Source organism: Spinacia oleracea, chromosome 5, assembly GCF_020520425.1.
Source record: "Spinacia oleracea cultivar Varoflay chromosome 5, BTI_SOV_V1, whole genome shotgun sequence".
NCBI classification, from domain to species: Eukaryota; Viridiplantae; Streptophyta; class Magnoliopsida; order Caryophyllales; family Amaranthaceae; genus Spinacia; species Spinacia oleracea.
The window spans coordinates 27,987,863-28,009,327 of record NC_079491.1 but is presented as its reverse complement, the minus strand read 5'-3'; the positions used below and the strand labels follow the sequence as shown (position 1 = coordinate 28,009,327).

Sequence of the window (21,465 nt, the reverse complement as noted above, 5' to 3'; positions counted from 1 at the left end):
TTGGAGGAAATTGCACTTTTATTGGTTTTGTACTTTGAGATTAGATGCATCCTACCACTTTATAAAAGTGAAGAAATTAGCTGTTTTTTCCTATTGGAAGGAGCTATAGCCTGGTAAGAATTGAAGAGTAGTACTGTTATACAGCGACGGCGAGTTGAAGAAATTTGGCAAAGTTTCTAGGTTTTCTGTATTTTCGTTTGACAGGATTATTGTTGGACAGTGTTGGAGGTAGTAGAAGGGTGGCTTCCATGGCAGCCAGGGAGGAAAGGGAAGAAGTAAGGGGAAGAGAGAAAAGAAAAAAGGTTAATTAGGGGGTTAGTGGGTTAATTAGATGTTAATTGGGTTAATTAAAGGGTTGATGACGTCATTAAGGATATTTGGTGAATTATATTGAATATTAGGGGTATTTGGTGAATTTGAAAAGTCGATGGGTATTTGGTGAATTTCATGAAAAAACGGAATTAAAAATTAAAAATTTGTATTTACTTTTTCTTTTGTAATTACCAAGCGTAATGGATGCAAAGTTATTAGTTCCAACATTCTTGTCTTTCTCTACTTATTAGATAAGAAAATAATTTGTTGAATTTATAAAGCAAGTACAACAAAGAGGACAAAGAATCCCTAACAAAAATCTTGGAAAGGAATTGTATGCCCGTCGTGCTTTACACCATCAAAAGTGAAACATGGAAAAGCCACATACAGTAGCACTAAAAGAAGAAAGGTAAATTATTAATCTGACTGGGTTCATAGAATTGGTAACCTCCAGAACACTAGAAGTCTCTCTTAACTGTCATTTAGAGATTTCAAGAGATAACAAAGAAACCTGAAGTGGTGGATGTGAAAAGTCGAACAGCTATCTGCAAACAGAGACAATCTAATTCCCCCCTCTTTCTTTGTGTATAATCTATAGTCTTTTTCATGTTTTCTCTTGCACTTTTCATGAACGTGTGGTGTGGCACAATTTCTAGGATCGTCTAAAATATTTTGAGCCCTGAGTTTAGCTTAATTTTAAGAGTGCTGGTTTTACTGCCATACTTGACCATCTTCTGGTGCCAAGCTGCCAACATGAAAATTCCTCTTTTTTTCCCCCTCTTCTATTTGATGCGGCAGTGAAATTTCTTCTCATAAAAAGTACTGATGCTAGTATACCTTGATCTACTGCAAAAGTCAATTCTGAGTTAAATTTTGCTGTATAAATATGCTTTTTGGCATATGGAAGTCCCACATTGCTCCTTTCCTTCCTTTTCCTGTATTAAATGTGCATTTTGATTTTCTATTTTTGTATATTGGCTCCGGGGTGCTCATAAATACAGAGATCTGCCTTCTAATTTTTTTTCTTCCCATTTTATAGGTAAACGAATTTAGGGCAGATGAACTAATGGAGTTCTATAAGGTAATTTGTCCTTGTTTTGGTCATAGTGGAGAAAGTGTTGAATAATTATGAGCAGCTTTAATTTATAAGTTTTGTGTAAATGTGTGTTGGAGTTTCTACTATGTATTCCTGTAAGCTCTTGAAGGAGAATCTTTTATCATTAATCTCACTTTGTTATATTTTGACAGTCTGATTCGAAGCTGAAGAAATACCTGAATATAATAGAAAATTCACCTGTGTTTCCAGTTATATATGACCGTGACAGGTATAATGTCTAGAACTTTGCCTGGTCCTTGCCTCCTTTCTATATCTGCCTTTGTTTCTGTATTTTTTTTTATAATTACACTAGTGAAGTACTATTTGGACTCTGAGTTCGAAAGATGAAATATTGTTATTAGTAGGGCTGGGACTTGTTGTCAAGTTATTAATTTGATGTAAATAAAGTCATGTCCTTCATTACTCCATAATTTTAAAGGTTGAACACTGGAATTATTCTGAAACTTACAGTTTGTGATCTGCAGAACTGTGTTGTCTTTACCCCCGATAATAAATGGTGCACATTCAGCTATTAATTTGAAGACAAAGAATGTTTTCATTGAATGTACAGCCACTGATTTGACGAAGGCTAAGATTGTTTTGAACACTATGGTATGAGAGAAAGGTTATTGTAGTTGTTTTGCAACTCATTATGATTTGGCTGATGATGGTTCCTCTGATTCAGGTTACTATGTTCTCTGGGTACTGTGAGAAGAAGTTTGAAGTTGAACCAGTTGAAGTGATATATTCTGATGGAGAGTCATATGTTTGTCCTGATCTCTCACTCTATGATATGGAAGTGTCCCTTTCTTATATCAATGACGCAATTGGAGTATCTTTGGAAGCAGACCAGGTGATGTGCGCTGCCCCTAATGAGTAAATATTCAGTCTTTTATTGTTCTTCTCAGAGGTGTTGCCTTGCTAATTATAACTGCCATTTGGTGCTTGAACATCTTGGTTTTTCTTTGACCATGTCATTTGTTGCTCATCTTTTGTCATTTTTCAGAGCCTCAGAGGTAGTATGCAAATTGTGACTGTATGTCTTAAATGCCTAAATTTGTGTATGCTCTCAACTCCGTAATGTTTCTCCATGTTTTAATGGTTAATATGTAAGAGGATGCAAGCTTATAAAATAATTCATGACCAAGCAAAGGAAGATGTCTTATGATTAATTGGCGACGATTTTAGATAATTCCCCACTTCTGCCTAACCCTTCCTCCAAAATATCGAAAAAGAAAAATTAAAGGTTGAAAAAAAGACATGTGTTTGTCATTGGTAATACTCAAATAGAACTTGACAATCATGGTGGATATTTGATGATTAAGGTATGTTTAATGAGATAATTTGTCTGCTGAGTTTAGTAGAGTGTTGGAGTATCTTTATTCTTGAAGGAGGAGGAGGGGAGATGCAAAAAGTAGCCTCAAAAAGTTTTCTTTTGTTTTCATATTAGGTTTATTTTTCAGTTGGAGGCTGGAGTCAGATGAGGTAGGATTAATGCTTCTGTTCCAACTTCCAAGCCTCAAAAAGTTTTCTTTTGTCTTAATGTCATTGTTAAAAAGCCTTGTCAGGGCAGAAGATGGACTTGTGTAGGATTTTTTCTTTGTATTACCACTGTATGTATTTCATAGTTATCATGAATTAGTGTTGCTTGTGTCATATTTAAATGTGTTTTCTTTTCTTATTGCTTGTTTGGTTGACCGAATAAAATAAAATTGGGGAATTGGAAAATCATGGAAATCCGGAGAGGGGGGGGGGGGGGGGGCAGAGGGGGTTGTTTGGTTAACAACAAAAAGTGAAAATGTAGGACTTACAAAATTCGATGGGAATGAGAAATTTCAACAAAACATGGGAATTTAATACTCCCCTCTTGGTAACTCAAAATTCCCATAATTTGCAAATTCCTACATGTCAATGAAACAAGTTAGGAGAATTGCTAGGAATTTGATGTGGGGTTATAATTCCTAAATACAAATTTCTATAGGAATTTAATTCCCATGTCACTCTAGTATGCATTTACCCTTTGTGTATCTTTTTCATTTTGTTGGTTTTTATCTTTCACGAGATATTGGAGAAACAGCGATTTCTCTGGAAAAGCATAAACATGATACTAGGTTTTTTCTATGAGATTAAATGGGGTGTAAGAGCTTGTTGTTGGGGGAAGTGCTTACATAAATCATGCACTGTATGGAACCTACTCTGGATAAGGTGCTCTTGCTTCATGTTGTACTGCCTGATTGTGTTCCCTAAATTCGTTTATGATTTTTAAGAAGTTCCGCTGCTTTCTTCTATTTGGCTGTACTTTTTCCTATAAATGAAGCTGGTCTTTTTTGCACTTTCCTTTTAGTTATTATAAGAGCTCTTTAATAAACAGAGGCAGGATGCTTATTTCATCTATTTGTTGGCAACAGGTCACTCAGTTGTTACGGAGGATGCAATTGCATGCGAAGAAATCTGATTCAGCTGATAATCAATGCAAAATAAGTGTCTCTGTTCCTCCTACCAGAAGTGATATTCTTCATCCTTGTGACGTGATGGAGGTATATATTTAATTGATTGGTTGATCAGTATGGATTAGTTTTTGGATAACAATAAACCATTTTCTTTCTTTATTTCTAGGATGTTGCTATTGCATTTGGATACAATGAAATTCCAAAGAGAAGGCCTGCATCGATAAAGCCACTGGCATTGAATGAACTAAGTGATCTGATCAGATGCGAGGTAACCATATTGCATGTGCATACATATGTGTGTGTGTGTGTGTGTGTGTGTGTGTTGATATGCCCACACTTGGCCGGCTAGTTGTCTTGGTCCTTACATTTATTGCATGTGCATACATATGTGTGTGTGTGTGTGTGTGTGTGTGTGTGTTGATATGCCCACACTTGGCCGGCTAGTTGTCTTGGTCCTTACATTTATGCTTGTTTTGGTTGAGGGGTGATGTTTAGATGTGCAGGCTTTGGGGTAGTTGTGCTGAGCAACATGAGTTTGTTTAAGAAAATAAAAGAAATAAGGTGTCCATGTAGTTCTGCCAATCAATACTCAGTGTAGGACATCTAAATGCTGTTAAGTTTGCATATTTTCACCAAAGCTCCTGCTGAGTTGGTTCAAGTAGAATATCCGAAAGAAACTTGTAGGCTTTGATCACAGTTGCAAACTAGAAAATTGTCTGTCACCTTTGAAAGATTAATTTGTCCCCCCCCCCCCCCCCCCCATTCAAATGTAGGCAGAAGCAAAATGTTAATTAAGTTTATAAAGGCCGATAAACATTTTTAGCAGGTGTTTAGCAAACCCGGATGGAATAGGGATGATACTTAACTGTCACCTGCAGTTTAAATGTGATATTCGAACTATCTGATTAGCTAAAGGGTCCTCTTTGGAAAATGTGGTTTACCTAAGAAGTTTTGGCCTTTTGGGTAATCCATGGAAGTAAACAGTTAATTATTGCTTTGAAATGGAACAAAGATCCAATAGCTAATACACCTCAGGCTTGAATTAAATGACCAAGGCTTTGGGTGAATTATTGTTTGTCATTCTTGTTGTATGCATTACCAAAATTGCTCATCAATTAAGTAGCATATGCATCTCTATATGTGTGTGTGTGTATATATATAAATTTATGTGCGTGATTTACTTGCCATGCATGCCCTGATTGGACTCACAGTTTTTTTTTGATTTACTTCTTTTCCGTTCCCATCAGATCGCAATGAATGGATTCACAGAGGTTTTGGCTTTTATACTGTGCTCTTACAAAGAAAACTTTACCATGTTGAATCGCAAGGATGACAAATCAACTGCCGTGATTATTGCAAATCCTCGGTCCTCTGATTTTGAGGTTTGTGTTTGTATCACATGAAACAGAGTAGCTGATCACCCCGTCCCCTTTGTGGCATATTAACCTGCTTCTTGATAGGTTGCATTTGTTCTCTCCATGTTGATCTGATCAGTGTATTTTTTAGTATGTTAGAAATGTGTAATAATGCTGTTATGCTAGCCTGCTAACAGTCACCTTTTAATTACCTGAAAAAACATTTGAATGTGCTCTTTCACAAAATTTGTCAAAGAAGAGGAAAACAAAAAGGCTTAAACTTAGTTTGAAAAAACGCGCCCAAGGCACAGCCAAGCGCAGGCTGTAGTGCATCCACTCTACCAGACGCAAGGGGCTGCGCCTCGTTGCGCCTTTGCCCAGAGGCCCCAGACTCAAGGCCGAGTGCCTCTTCTGCTTTCTGGTATGAGGCGCATCTGAGTGACGTGGCAATTTTTTTGTTTATTTTTATTTAATTATAGCCTCCCCAAAGGCAAAAAAAGCTGTTACATGAATAGAGGAGAGAGAAAACCCTATTCCCCCAAATCCCAAATTCAATTTCAATTTATTTTTCCTGCCAACCACCACCAAATATCCACTGCAGATTGCCTGATGATATGAGGTATCTAGTTTCTCCTTCTCTTTCCTCTTTTCAGTCTGTCTTTCTCTCTGTTCTTTCCTTTTCCTTATATTTTTTTTTATTTTTTTATCTCTCTTTCGATCTGGAAGCTTCACCAATAAAGAGTAGTAAAGTAGCTGTTTAAAGTTTTTCTTTTCTTTATCTCTCTTTTTTTATTCTTTCAGTCATGGGTAGGTGGCTCACTTCCTCTCAAATAGTGAGTCAGTGACTACTTAGTAGGCACATGAACCCTTCCCCAGTCCCGCCTTTTATATGTTCTTTCAAAAGTCTATTACATTTACTGTTGTTACTATTTTATACTCATGTTGGATATTGTTTCTTTCTTTGTCTCGATGTGTAGTTACTATCAGCTTTTTATAATTTTTATACTTTGCAATGTACCTGCGATTTCCAACACAACCAGCAAACTAGCAAACCCAGAACACAGCAAATGGGGAGAGAAAGATTGTAGCTTTAGGATTACTTAAAGACAGAAATTACAGGGGCAATAGCTTTAGGCTATTACTCTATTAGTCTCTTAGTTCAGTGACTTTAGGTCACAACTCTCATTCAATTACTACAATTCTCAATGCCTTTCTCTCTCTTTCTTTCTCCTATTTATACTACACATAAGCAAGCTGTAGTACAAGCATTAATTAAAGTTGCTGTTGTCCTTGTCAGGTAGTGCTAATGCCCCCTTGCCTTGCCTCTTCATTCTGTGTTGCCTTGTTGTGGTGGTTGTCTCCCCCTGTCCTTCTGCGCCTGCTGTAAACCAACACAGACTTGTCAGGTGGTCTGGTGTGGTCCATTACATCACTCCGCCCCAGAAGAAACACCTTGTCCTCAAGGTGGAAGGCTGGGAATCGATCTGAAAGCTATGCAGCCTCCTCCCAAGTTGCCTCAAACGGTGGCAGACCCTTCCACTTGATCAAGACTTCAGTCGCATCTCCTGTTCCTATGTTTTTGCGCACGTCTAGCAGCTGCTCAGGTTCAACCATGAGCTCTAACTCTGAGTTCAGCTGTGCTGGAATTGTTGGTGATGAAGTCTGCAGGCCAATAGCTCTTTTAAGTTGCGAAACGTGGAAGACAGGGTGCACCTTACATGTTGGAGGTAGCTTGAGCTTGTAGGCTACTTCCCCAATTTTCTGTAAGATTGTGTATGGCCCATAGAAGCGGGCAGCCAATTTCTCGTAGGGCCGTTTAGCAAGCGATCTCTGCCGGTATGGCTGTAACTTCAGAAATACTTCTTCCCCAATTTGGAATGTCTCCTCCTTCCTTTTGTTATCAGCATACCCTTTCATTACTTGTTGGGCTCTCAGCAAGTTCAACTTCAGTTCATCGAGCACACAATCCCGTTCTTGAAGCATCTCTTCAAGGCTATCCACGGGTGTTTGGCCCATCCCAATATGCAACAGTTTGGGTGGATCACGCCCATAAATCACCTTGAACGGGGTCATGCCAGTTGACATATGAGGTGAAGTATTATACGAATACTCGGCCCATGGCAGCCACACGGCCCAAGACTTAGGTTTCTCTCCTACGAAGCACCTTAGGTATGTCTCAAGACCCTTGTTGACATTTTCAGATTGTCCATCCGTTTGAGGGTGGTAGGATGTGCTTCTCTTCAAATCTGTCCCCTGTAGTTGGAATAACTCCTTCCAAAAGATACTAAGGAAAATGCGATCCCTATCCGACACGATGGATGCAGGAAAACCATGTAACCTAACCACCTCTCTGATGAATGCAGTAGCTACGGACAAGGCAGTGAATGGATGAGCCCTATAAAATGTGCAAATTTGGATAAGCGGTCAACGACCACCAGAATTGTGTCCACACCCTTAGATAATGGCAGCCCCTCGATGAAATCCATGGTGATGTCCTCCCACACCGCTGTAGGCACGGGTAAAGGTTGGAGCAAACCAGTAGGGTGCTGTTGGGAGTGCTTGTTGCGTTGGCACGTCGTGCACTCCCTCACATAGTTCGCCACAGCCTTGCGCATGCCCTGCCAGAACCACTCCGCAGCAAGCCGTAGGTAAGTCTTTACTTCTCCGGTGTGCCCACCTGTGGGTGAGTCATGGTACTCCCTCAAAAGTATGGGAATGAACGCTGATGTCTTAGCTATCACCATCCTTCCTCGATAGAGCAGCTTGCCTCCAACCATGGTGAACCCAGCCAACTCCCTGCCACCTTCTATGTCCTCCCTCGACTTCTGCAGCCCCTTATCTTTGCTTATCTCTTCCTCTAATTCCTCCCAGGCTATATTTTGTGATGAGATTAGCGCTCCTAATTCCACCAGCCCAAACTCACATTCCCCAATTTCTTTCCTGGATAACGCATCAGCAACACGGTTCGCGGAACCTGGCTTATATTGAATCTCAAAGTCAAAGCCAATCAGTTTGCGCACCAACCTTTGGTAATCTGCCCCCACTTCTCGCTGTTGGGTTATATGGCGTAAGCTCTGTTGATCCGTACGTACCACAAACCTCCTCCCCAACAAATAATGCCGCCATTTTTGAACAGCTAGACAAATTGCCATTAGCTCTTTCTCATAAATTGATTTGTCACGTGCCCTAGGCCTAAGAATACGACTATAGAAAGCGATGGGCCTGCTGTCCTGCATCATCACAACCCCCAATCCATGGCCCGACGCATCTGTTTCTATCACGAACATCTTCTGAAAGTTGGGCATTGCTAATACGGGAGCTACTGTCATTGCTCTCTTCAGCTCCTCAAAGGCACGCGTAGCTTCTTCCGTCCAGCCAAAGCAGTCCTTCCTTAGCTGGTCGGTGAGAGGTTGGGCTATTTGTGCGTAGCCCGCAATGAATTTCCTGTAGTAACCCGTTAGCCCAAGAAATCCCCTCAGCTCCCTTAAATTCCGCGGCACACCCCATTCACTCATGGCCCTGATTTTTCTCCTGATCCACTGCCACACCCCCACTGGATATCACATGGCCTAAATAAGCCACCTCTGTTCTCCCAAAATCGCATTTTTTGAAGTTTGCATACAACTGATTCTGCTCCAAAACTCCCAACACTATCCTCATGTGTTCCAAATGATCCCTTTCACATGAACTATACACAAGTATATCGTCAAAGAAAACTAATACAAACTTGCGTAAATAAGGTCGAAATACCTCGTTCATTAGAGATTGAAAAGTGGCCGGGGCGTTGGTCAACCCAAAAGGCATTACGAGGAATTCGTAATGGCCCTCGTGAGTCCTAAAAGCCGTCTTGTGTGTATCCTCCGGTCGAACACGGATTTGGTGGTAACCAGCCTTGAGGTCGAGCTTAGAGAAAGTTCTTGCCCCAAACAGCTCATCCAATAACTCATCGATTACCGGTATTGGGTATTTATCCGGAACAGTTTCTTTGTTCAATGCCCGGTAATCAACGCAGAATCTCCAACTCCCATCTTTCTTCTTCACGAGCAATACCGGACTCGAGTAAGGGCTCGTGGACGGTTTAATAATGCCAGCCTCTAACACCTCCCCGATCAATTTTTCTATCTCATCCTTCTGAATTTGGGGATAGCGATACGGTCGGACACTTACCGGATTACTGCCTTCCCTCATAATAATCGAGTGGTCCTGCCCCCTAGGTGGAGGAAGCCCCTTTGGTGTCTCAAAGATCCCCCTGTACTCGCCCAGTAGCTCACGTAGGAAGAAGGGACATTCTGTGTCGGTTTCCCTGTTGTTCTCCAGGTGATTGAATTCCACTAAGATGCCACCCCCTTCTTTCCGAAGCACTCTCATCATTGCCTTAAGTGAAATTCGGGATCGAGCCAATGATGGGTCTCCTTGCAGCGTGACTATCTTCCCCTCCAATTGGTATTTCATCACCTGTGTTTTCCAATTTGTCACCACTGACCCAGCTTCTCCAACCACTGAATCCCGAGTATAACATCGGCGTTTCCTAATTCGAGTGGAAGGAAGTCCTCCTCAATTTCAGCTCCCCCGTGGAGCTTCAACCTCACTCCCTTGCATTCCCCCGCACCACGTACTGCCTCCCCGTTTCCCAGGGACACTCCAAACCCTGATGTCCCTGTCACCGGAATTCCGAGCTTCTCCACAGCCCGAAGGGATATGAAATTGTGTGTCGCACCCGGGTCAACCATGATAACGACCTCGCCTCCCTCAATCTCCCCGACCAACTTAAGTGTTTTCGGGTTTGTGAGCCCAACAATCGAGTTGATGGACAATGTAGTGGGCACCACCACCTCCTCTTCTTGCGCCTCTAGAGCCAACAGCTCACCGCCGCTGTCATCCTCCGCCACGTCCTCCTCGTCCACTAGTAAAACGCTAAGCTCCCTCTTCTTACACTGGTGGCCAACTCCCCAACGCTCATCGCATCGGAAACACAACCCCTTAGCCCTTTTTTCCTGCAACTCCCGCTCCGTTAGCCGTTTGGTTTCTCCGGCGAATCTCGATGTTGATAAGGTGGATCTGGTGGGTGTTTGGGTGTTTGATGCATAGGAAGTGGTGGACGGGTGGTTTGGTTTGTACGACATATTTTTGGATAGTGGGTTAGGATGATTTGTGTTAAGGGTGGAATTTTGGATTGGGCTGGGTGGGCTACTGTATGTTGTCTGGTTGTGGGCCGAATCCCCCTTTCTTCAAACTTTGGACCCGATTTCTCTCCTCGACCCGTATTGCCAGATCCATGGTCTGATTCAAATCCTCCGGGTTTAGGAGTCGAATTTCTGCCTGAATTTCATCCTTTAGCCCGTTTATGAACTGCCCTATCATTATACTATCTGGTACATCTTCCAACGGCGACGCCATGTCTATGAACTGCTTCTGGTAATCGGCCACTGTGGTTGTTTGGTGGGTGGCGAGCCACTGCTCGTGGAGCGTGCCTGCGTTCATCGGCCGGAATTTGGCTAATACCTTAGCCTTGAGTTCCCCCCAAGTCCTCATAGGGTGGCGCCGAGACTCGAATGTATACCACCTCAAGGCATCGCTCTCCATCGCTACCACCGCCGCCTCCATCTTCTCATTTTCCGATAGCCGATAAAAATCAAAGTACTTCTCACTCCTCAATATCCACCCATCTGGGTCCTTCCCTTCGAATAACGGCATATCCAACTTCCTATATTTCCAATGTCCTCCGCCTCCACCACCGTCGTCATACCTCCTACCCTGGGGTCGATATCGGTGGTTCTCCGAATAAGCTTCATCCTCCTGATTGTGAACAGGGAAATTGGGTCTGTTGGCTAACAACTCTTTCATCTCATTCTGGAAATCCTCCTGACTCTTTTTCATTAACTCCATTTGCGAGACCTGCTCATCACGGGACCGTTCTATCCTCCCCTCAAGTCTGGCTGTTGCCGCACTAATGGCCTCCTGGTTTCGCTGAGTATCCTCGTCGCACTTAGTTTGGAAGTTCTCGGCTATGGTTCGCTAAAATGTAGCCATCCCCTCTGTCAACAGGCGTTGAATGTTACCTTCAAGTCCCTCTATCCTTCGCGTCACCTCAGCTAGCCCCGTTTCCACCCCATCCATCCTCTGCGAATTAGACAACACCATGGCTGTTGCTTTTCCTTCCCAGACTCGTCTGCTCTGACACCAAGTGCAATGTACCTGCGATTTCCAACACAACCAGCAAACTAGCAAACCCAGAACACAGCAAATGGGGAGAGAAAGATTGTAGCTTTAGGATTACTTAAAGACAGAAATTACAGGGGCAATAGCTTTAGGCTATTAGTCTCTTAGTTCAGTGACTTTAGGTCACAACTCTCATTCAATTACTACAATTCTCAATGCCTTTCTCTCTCTTTCTTTCTCCTATTTATACTACACATAAGCAAGCTGTAGTACAAGCATTAATTAAAGTTGCTGTTGTCCTTGTCAGGTAGTGCTAACGCCCCCTTGCCTTGCCTCTTCATTCTGTGTTGCCTTGTTGTGGTGGTTGTCTCCCCCTGTCCTTCTGCGCCTGCTGTAAACCAACACAGACTTGTCAGGTGGTCTGGTGTGGTCCATTACATACTTCCTCCGTTCCAATATTGCACCATTTACCTTTTAAGGAAGTTTCAAATATTACACCATTTCCATTTCAGGAGCTAAAATAGTTGCCTTCACACTACAAATACCCAATATACCCTACATCTTAACACTTATTGATGTATTTAATGCTTGTAATCACATAGGAAAGTTTGTATTTTTGTTTTTCTCTCTTTTCCTTCTCACCACTACCTAAGTTATTGTGCAAAACCTATATGGTGCAATAATATTGGAACAGATGAAGTATTACATATTTAAAAATATTGATGCTCAAAATATGCATTGAAAACCATGCACAAAGGCAAATGAGAACATCTTTTGGTAACCAAGGTAGTAGAAAAATAAAGTGCTTAGTTTTTTTTTTCCATCTTTGAAAAAAATTGAAATGATATAGGAAAACAAGGTTTACTTTTACCCTTTTCATAGAATTAGGGCTTAAGTTTACTCAGATTGATTTCTTATTACGGGGTATCTTTTATTGTTTGTGTATGTTGGACCTCCTCCAAACCTTTCCCCTTACTGGAATAATTGTTAAATTGTTGCTCTTCCTAATTAACCCTCCAAGGCTTCCGTCTAGAATGATTATTCCCATGAATCAAACATTAATTGTTTCCTATAAATGACTACTTCAGTTATTAGATGTTTATTGCTCATTCACTGCTGACATATGCCTCATTGAAGAGTCTGAGACGAGATAACCATGGCATTCTGCAATGTTTCTTTCCCAAAATGGTTCAGAAGGGAGTTCGTGAAGTTGGCTGTCTAGTTTTATTTAGATTTGTTTTATTTCGATTGGAGACCTTCACCTTGTATTTTACTCTCGAAACAGGTTATGTTCCAACATAGGCCCTGTCCTTCAGGATTGATTATGATTTATAAATTGTAATTACCGTCATTGTAGATCATCGAGTCATTTGACATCACTGCCTAATGAGTAATCTGCCTTTCTTTAAAAACACATCATTCTTTGTCACTTGCAGTCTTAAAATATTTTAGAAGTCCTCGGGGTTGTAAATTTGGCGACTGTGGTGATGTCAAAATTGTGGCTTTTGAAATTCTCTCTTTCGTTTCGTTTCTTTTCTTCTTTTTTTCTCTTTGTTTTGGTAAATTTGGCGAGTAATTTTTTTTATATCTTTTCCTCGAGTTCAACCTGGCCAAATAGTCCTAGACATGATTGAAGTAAAAGCATGCAAGCTATTTAAGAAGATCAACACAGGCCTTAATGTATTTATTAGAATGAACAATCATCTTTTATAGTCTCCGTCTCTCCGATGCTTAACTTTGCTGTAACAGTTTAATGCTATTCACCTCTCTGTTATGCTTTTATTTGCTGCTTGTTTGTATGTTGCCATTCTTTGATTAAGAGAGGAGAGGAAGGGGGAAAATTAGTGGTTTTCATAGCTTAGTTAATAATATGTGACCTGAAATGATTTTTTTTGAGTAGTGATTAGCGCCCTCCTTTGACTTTGTTAGACTTCACTTTTCTTGCTTTGTTCCTAGGGTGGATGACATCGGTTATGAACAAAGACGGTTGGTTTTATAAAAGGTGTTGTCATGTGGGATCTTGCTAGATTCTTCTCAATAAATATTTTCATTATATCAACTGTTTATAATTTTTACTTATACTCCCTCCGTTTCGAAATAAGTGCACCACTTCTAAAATTGGTATCTTTCTTTCATTTTTAACTATTTCTCTTCCCTCCCATGGTCCCCACTCCCAATTATTTATTATCTTTTTCTTTTCCATGGTACCACCGTACCAATGTACCACACACACTGACACTATCATTTTCTTATTTTAAGTAATTCACCCACTATTATTTTCTTACAATAAATGATTCACCAACTTACCCCACTTGCACAATACTACATACTTCCTCCATTTTTTTTATTATTGCACCGTTTTCCTTTTTCGGAAGTTGCATATTAATTGCACCATTTCCTTTTTTGGCAAGTTTACCTACATGAAATGACATTTGTATCCTTATATGGGTGGTGGGGACCAAACCCCACTTGTTCTTTACATAAAAACTTGTACTTAATCACATGGGTATTTTTGTCAATCTCTCACATTTTACCTCCTTTCTTAATTCTTGTGCCCAAGGTAGATGGTGCAATAATAAAAAAATGGAGGAAGTATAATACTACACAAAATTGATCCTTCTAAATCTATGTGCCCAACCAAGTGATGCACTTATTAAAAACAAAGGGAGTATATAATTTGAGATAGTAATTGTCAAAGTTATGCATTGGAAAACGTGTTAACACATACAAAGGTCTACTAAAAAAATGAAGGAAGTTTGATGCAAAGTTACTATGTTTAAATTAGTTGCTCCTCACTTTGACCACGTGAGTGTTCGGCTCTCATATAGTACCTGCTACCTAGGCTCTGGGACCTTTTATCATCGCAGTGTGTGATGCCATTTAAAACACTTATGTATTATGCAAATCTGTCAATGTCCTTATGTTAGTTTTATTCCTGGCCTGTCTAATAGTATGCATATATATTTGTTTTCTTCATGTTTGATTTTATCCAGACCCAAGTACCCAACTACCTTCGTATATGATGTAATTTTATCATATTTGGAATTTCAGATGGCACGTAGTAGTCTAATGGCTGGTATATTGAAAACTGCTGGTCACAATAAAGATCATCGGAAGCCTATCAAGGTAGTTTGTTGACCTTATGGTGCTAACAAAGTCCGGTTATGCTTTTATTTAGTCGTAGTTTGTGTTTTCGCACTCCTGTAATGTTGTACTTCCATTTTATGTTTAGATCTTTGAAGTTGGTGACGTAGCGGTCCTGGATGACACAAAAGATGTTGGTGCCCGAAATTGCCGTCAACTTGCGGCGCTTTATTGTGGTGCTAGCTCTGGTTTTGAGGTAGGCTTCTGACCTAATGTCTTTCTCTGTCTTTTCACCAGTTCTAACTGACAAGTGGTTTATAAGTTCATCAATAAAAGGTCAGTATTTTAGACGTTTTTTAATCACTGGGGAGATATTTAGGTTATATGTGATTACTAGTTAACATGTGCAACAGAGAGACATGCAAAAGGGTACTGAATTAATATGTATAGAACTTAAAGACATGAAAAAGTGACGGGTATGTTAGAAGTATCTGATCGGTTAGGTCAAGCTTTGTTTTCTCTTATTCATAAATTCTCCGTATCTTCAAAGGATGAAACTAAAGTACTATACATATCCATCAGAGGTGTAAGATATATGTGTTGGACAAGGGTACATGGCGTACAAAAGTAATAGGAGTACTCTTGTCTAAAACTTTCATTTTTGCTTTTTCCTGGTTACTATTTCATTCCACTTCTAGAAAGATTCTTAAAGTTAAGCCGGTTTGGATGGAGGGATAAATTCGTTACCTTCCTGTGAGTGGTCCTTTTGCGAATAGAATGGCTGTATTGAACGACTTCAGTGTAGGAGTATGTTGGGTAGGAAGTTTGAGCTCATATTGCAGTATGGCCGTAAATTGATTTAGAATACACCTGAGATTCATTTATTTTGGGGGCGTTGACGAATAAGATATGTTTTCTTTTTTGAAAAATTAACAGTGTATTTGGATAGCAAGAAAGAAAGGAAAGTAGGGGAAGGGAAGAGAAGGAATGGGAGGTGAGGAAGGAGCAAAATAAGTTTCCCTTGTTTAGATATGGGAGAAGAGGAAGGAAGGGAGGGTAAAGGAACTACTATATTCATCGAATGCGATTTTCCTAATTCACCCCTAGCATAAAGATGATGGAATGGATTTCTCTTCTTCCTTCATGTGTTGATTTCAGCTTGCAGTCGCAACATCGCAAGTCTAACAACTTCTTTTAATATTTTTTTTTGTAAATTTAAAATTGAGATCTTGCTGTTCCTGAAAAATTGATCAATTCTCTCTAGATTACTCCTAACATATTCAAATAGAAGGAAAAAGAGGGACGAAATCGCAACTTAAGGGAATTGACGCGAGCAAATCAAAGTAGTCGCACCTCAACTTGCGAAACAGGAAATCAATCGAATCAGTGAACCAAATTTGCAAGTGAGTGAGTGATTGAATTGAGGAGAGGGATTGAAATTAGGGAAAAACCCTAAAATCAAGTATCAAAGTATTGCACCTCACCTGAAGCGAAAAAGGAAAACAATCGAATCGGTGAACCAAATTTGTAAGTGAGTGAGGGATAGAAATTAGGGGAAAACCCTATATCCAATTGGAGATAGTTTTCAAGAGATAGAGGAGAAAGGAGCAGAGAAAAAAAGTGGTTGAGTTCTGAACGACATAGTAAGGATAAAGTTGTAATTTCATGTTATTCAGATTTCATATTTCCATTTTTCTTCCAATTCTGTCCAATTTTGGAGAGATAGTTTCTTAAACAATGAAGGAATTTCCTTCCATTCCCCTTCCTTTCATTTCCCTCATCTCTTACTTCGCTATCCAACAATGAAAAGTCCCCCCCTCCACTTCTATTTTGTTCCATTCTCTCCAATTCCGTCTATCCCAAACACAGTTTAAAGTAAAAAAGAAATAAGTTCTGAATGCAAGGTCAGATTCAATGTCATATGAATAGTATAATTTTTGTTCAAGATAACATGTCAGAAAGCTATTTATTTTAAGTTCTATGTAAAATTGTTTCAAACTTTCTATTAGCCAGCCTTATGTCACAATTACATTTCCTACACCCCATTTTGTGGTACTTAAGTAGATGCCAGGGGAGCCGTGCCGATTTTCCCCTGTCATGAAATATTTACCTTGTGCGATTAATTGGAACAAGTATCATGCATGTTATTAAGAAAATAACCCCCCTTTTGGGGAAGTCTCCAGCCTTGAAATATTAGGTATGTTTACCTCATGCGTTAGTGTGGGTAAGGTGGTTGCTTTCGCTTTGATACTTTTGTTTTGTACATTCTTTGCACTTCAGTGCACATCTCTCCTTCCACATCTACCAGGAACCCTGCTTCCGTGTTTATATTTTCATGTTTGAATAATTGAGCCTTTTGCTTGCTTACATAATTGTATTGCTTTCAAGGCTGCATTGGAGTTGATAGATCATTAATGGGCAGCAGATTTCATGAACCCTCTTCTTAATCATTGTTTTGCAGATTATACACTCCCTACTTGACAGAGTTATGGAAATTGTTGGCACTCCTTTTGTTACAGAGGGAGATAACTCTGGCTACTACATAAAGCGTGCAGATGTAAGATTTGTATGGCATTGCAATTTGAATCTAGTCATTTACATAGTTTTAGGATAACTTTTTTGACCCTTTCTATATTTTATAGAATCCTGAGTTTCTCCGGGGAAGACAAGCCAACATCATTTACAAAGGGAAGTGCATAGGCTCCTTTGGCATAGTGCATCCCGAGGTATGTCTAAATTATGCTCATGCTATGAAGCTAATTGAGCTGCATTGTTGTTTCACAGCTTTCTTCATATTGTTTGTTACATTGTTATTAGAAGCGTGTATCACTATTCTGTTCAGTTTTAAAACAGAATTCTTTCCATAATTTCATTGACTGAATATATATATTTTCTTAGTATCTCAGATTACAATGTACTAATATATGAGACCGTTTTTTCAAACCTGAAATATCTACAAATATGAATATGATGACAGCTTGTATTTTCTGTTTTCAAATGTAACATGGCTACTCTTAGTTCATAAGATGCGATTATGCGAGTATGTTTACTAGAAGTTCCGGAACTTGAAAATGTGCTGGCTTTGAAGCTGTATGCTACTTTAAAACATGGTTAGGCAGTGTAAGTGAATTGGGTTGACTGTTGGTTTACTTAACCAAATAAGTACTCCATTCAAGTGGATATTGATTGAATTTTCTGCTCAGAATGATTAGGGAATGTGGTTGGTTGAAACTTTTCATTCCATTTCGTTCTTGGTTCTGTTTGAGAAAGGATTTTTGTGACCTTTGTTACCAGCCAACAGATCATTTTCTTATATGCAACTCTTTATGTGCTATTTGAATAGACGCCTGTTTCCTTCAGTTGGTGTTTCTTGGTAATGATGGTAATCATTTACAGTGCTCATTATATGTGGTTTCAGGTATTAAACAACTTTGACATCTCAGATCCTTGTTCGTATGTGGAGCTTAACATGGAGAGCTTCTTATAATCCCTGTTATAGAATCGGTAAGTGCATTTAACATTTTCTTTCTAGTGATTACAGATAGTTACTCTTTCCAGTTTCCATCCCACGATAAGTTAAACATCTTCCATTTGGGATATCCCACCAATTTACATATTTTTCTGTAATGAGTTTTTCCCTGAATGTTTTTCCTGAAGTTACGCCCCACACATGTTTATCTTTCTATCTACTTTTTCATTCTGCTCAATCTCCATGCCCCAAAAAAAAAAAGATGAATTCCGGGACGGAGAGATATGATGTACTTTTGAGATTAAGCTTGATTTTGTCCATTAGTTAGCAATGTTTTAATAGATGTTTGCTAACAGGTGCCTGCAACTTCAAGCCTTTCGTATTTTGTTCTCACTCCACGAGAATCCCATGAGCAACGTGAATCGTCAATGGAAGCATGTTTTAACTCGGTAGTTGATTGCAGAGGGAAGGTTGTGTACTCTCCGGTGGGGAATGACAAGCTTGTTTGGCTTATTATTCTAAGGCGGTATTGTAATGTGGTCATTTACCAAACTATACTTGTAGACTTGTAGCATTTTGGATAGGTAATTTATTCAATTTTGCATATTTTAAATACTTTTTGATTGATCTCCTTTTGATTTGAAGAAATATTTTACATAACCATGGAAGTAAAATACGCAGTGGTAAATTATTATTCTTTTATGAAAATATTTATTTAATTAAGTGGTCTTCTTAAAGCAGTGACACCCGGTATCATCCCACCTTTAAAGGATATCTTCTCAAAACGGTCTTTGACATGTTAGCACTTATTGGCAACTAGTATTACAAGTTAAAACATATTCGTGTGTCTTTTCTTGTTAGTTAAGTCTATTTTATTTTGTTTTCAATTCCTATTTGTTTTTGTAATTCCCTCCAAAAATAATCAAATGTCAACTTATCACACACTTGCACAACATGAAAGCAACTAACAACGACAACAACCATTCCAATAGTTCTATAATCACTCCAACAAATATAAACACAGTCACAATTTCTCCAAGATCGGCCGTGGCCCACGACTTTACTTTAATCAGGTACCAAGTTATTTAAAATTGGGAAATTTTCAATGGTAGCCTTATACTATTGTATTTTCTCAATGGTAACAATAAAAATTACTTATTATCATTGGTAGCCTTTTATTCTTAGTTTTTCTAAATTATGACTTAAATGATTACATTTGTTGATAAATCAGCTAAATAATAATAAACCATGGTTATTTTTGTTCAAAAATAAAAAACACGGTTCGGTGGTTTACCCAGTTCATTACTCCTTTCTTTCCACCTTTCTTCATTCTCTAGCAGCTCAGATCAAGAACCCCAATCATCATCATCATCATCATCATCATCATCAATCATCATCATCAGAATCTAGGTACCCCTCATAATCGTAACATTCATGAAAAATAATGGAGTATATAGTAAAGCCCAACAACTTTGTTCAAAATCAAATAACACTGACTTCTTAGTAAACATAATAAAAATCAAACTTCAAAAAGGAAAAATGAAAAATGAAAAATCAGCTCAATTGTTCATCGAAACAAAACTCAAAGGACATCGTATTAGACACATTAGAGTGGTAAAGGAATAGATAAAGGACGACATCGTATTAGACTATTAGTCGGAGATTAGAGGGTTATGGTCAACGGTTAGGATAATTTTTCCGGCGGTTGATGCGGCATCGACGATGAATAGCAGAAATCTAGTGTTGTTCGTGAATAGTTAAAGTTGGTTAGGTTTCTCGCATGGAATTCCGTTGACGGAGGCGGTGGAGAGAGTGCCAACATGGCGACATATACTTGGTTTGTGATTTGGGAAGTGCATACTGTTGGTATGGCTATGGCCTATGTTCCTTATGGTTTCCATTGTTAAGTCGCTATGGATTATTTTAGGTGGTTGCTTTCATTGAGAAGATGATAACATGCATCAGCATTACCATCGTATTCTCCTCTTAATCTGTTGTTCTAATTTTTCACTCTTTATTTTGGAAGTGGAAAAAGGTAACCATGGTTAACTTATTTATCAAATTTACCAACAAAAATTATTATTAAGGTCATGAATCATGATGTAGAAAAAACTTTTGTAAAAGACGGTCTTACGGGAAAGACCGCCTTGTTGTCAACTAGACTGCCACACAAGCTGCCATGTAAATTGCTGACGTCAGCATTAATAAAAGAAAATATATATAACAATTTTATGATTTATTTTCATTTTCACTTTCATTTCTTCCAAAAAATTTCTCTCTCTTCCTCCTTCATTAGATTAGGGTTTTCCATTCTCTCTCTTCGCCGCCGTCGTTTATCATCTACCACCAGCAACTTCTCGCCGCCGTCGTTGAGCATTTGATGCCGGCAACTTCTCACTGTCGTCGTTGCTCTCCTCTGGTACTCATCTCCTCTGAATATCTTCACTTTCTAATTTTTATTTCCGAAAACCTAAGTTGTTGATGATTTAGAAACCGAAAAAGTGGTGGCGGCGGCGGTCATAGAGAATGATTTATGTCGGAGTTGAAGAGCCGCGATCATTCAGAAGAACTAGCACAAATTACGGTCGATATTAGTCGCGGTGAAGGCGGTGGTCGAAATGTGGAATCGGCGGAGGTTTTCGTAGGTGTTCATGAATCGACGGCGGCGGTCTTTGTAGTGAGGTAATGAATCAGTTTTTTTTAATTAGTTTTTATAATTTAGTTTGTAATTTATCTGAGGTATTGATTTCTATCTCAAACCCTAAGTATGGCCGAACGCATGATTTTTTATGTCAAATTAAGGTTAATCGTTTGAGTTTGTCCTTTTAATTTGATTTATCTGAAATTGTAAGTTTAGGTAATGTTTACTGTTTCTTTGTTTTCTTTTTTTTAAATTAATTCTTTTGATTTTGATTTTTGTTTTTGTTTTTGGTTTTGTTGCGTTGGTGACGGTGGCTGCAATGTTGGAGGATTGCAAGCGGTTGACGGTGGAGATGGTGGTGGAGCAGCGGTTGAACTGGTGATTGTTTGGTGGTTGTTGTTGTTGTTGCTGCTTGTGGCGCTAGGCTTGTCTTTCCCGTGGCTGCTTTGTTGGTGCTTCTGCTGCCGTGTTGCTGGGCGGCATGGAGAGGAGTGAGACAGGCAGCAGGCAAAATGCAAAGAATTGTAATTTAGTTTAAATCTATATTGTAGATGTAAATAAAATTTTTCATTTAGTCAAGAATAATTTCATTTTAGTTACATTTTTGTTATATTTAGTTACAATTTTATGGGTTTTAATTGTATAAGTTTTAGTTAATATTTTTTAAGTTTTAGTTATGATTTTCTTGGTTTTAGTTAAGTTTTTTTGAGCTTTAGTTACGTATTTTGAGTTTTCAATTCAGTGCTTTAGTTACGACATTTCGAGTTTTAGTTATGATTTCACGAGTTTAAGTTACGATTTTCTTGGTTTTAGTTAAGATTTTTTGAGTTTCAGATAACGAATTTCTGAATTTTAGTTAAGATACAAAATTTTAAGCATTGAAACCAATTAGATAAGCA

At 39.1% G+C, this 21,465-nt stretch overlaps 1 protein-coding gene across 1 annotated transcript in view; it reads left to right on the top strand.

The window, feature by feature from the left end:
- The window catches only part of LOC110795446 (phenylalanine--tRNA ligase beta subunit, cytoplasmic-like), a 29,114-nt gene extending 10,466 nt beyond the window's left edge, over window positions 1-18,648 (top strand). Inside the window, exons 8-20 of the mRNA XM_022000461.2 lie at window positions 1,352-1,393; window positions 1,561-1,637; window positions 1,894-2,020; window positions 2,094-2,261; window positions 3,817-3,945; window positions 4,025-4,126; window positions 5,106-5,240; window positions 14,424-14,498; window positions 14,605-14,712; window positions 16,918-17,013; window positions 17,099-17,182; window positions 17,875-17,960; window positions 18,282-18,648. Coding sequence (XP_021856153.2) covers window positions 1,352-1,393; window positions 1,561-1,637; window positions 1,894-2,020; window positions 2,094-2,261; window positions 3,817-3,945; window positions 4,025-4,126; window positions 5,106-5,240; window positions 14,424-14,498; window positions 14,605-14,712; window positions 16,918-17,013; window positions 17,099-17,182; window positions 17,875-17,943 — 1,212 coding nt within the window. The 3' untranslated portion in view covers window positions 17,944-17,960; window positions 18,282-18,648. The remainder of the gene's footprint in view (window positions 1-1,351; window positions 1,394-1,560; window positions 1,638-1,893; window positions 2,021-2,093; window positions 2,262-3,816; window positions 3,946-4,024; window positions 4,127-5,105; window positions 5,241-14,423; window positions 14,499-14,604; window positions 14,713-16,917; window positions 17,014-17,098; window positions 17,183-17,874; window positions 17,961-18,281) is intronic.
- The last annotated feature ends 2,817 nt before the right edge of the window (window positions 18,649-21,465 follow it).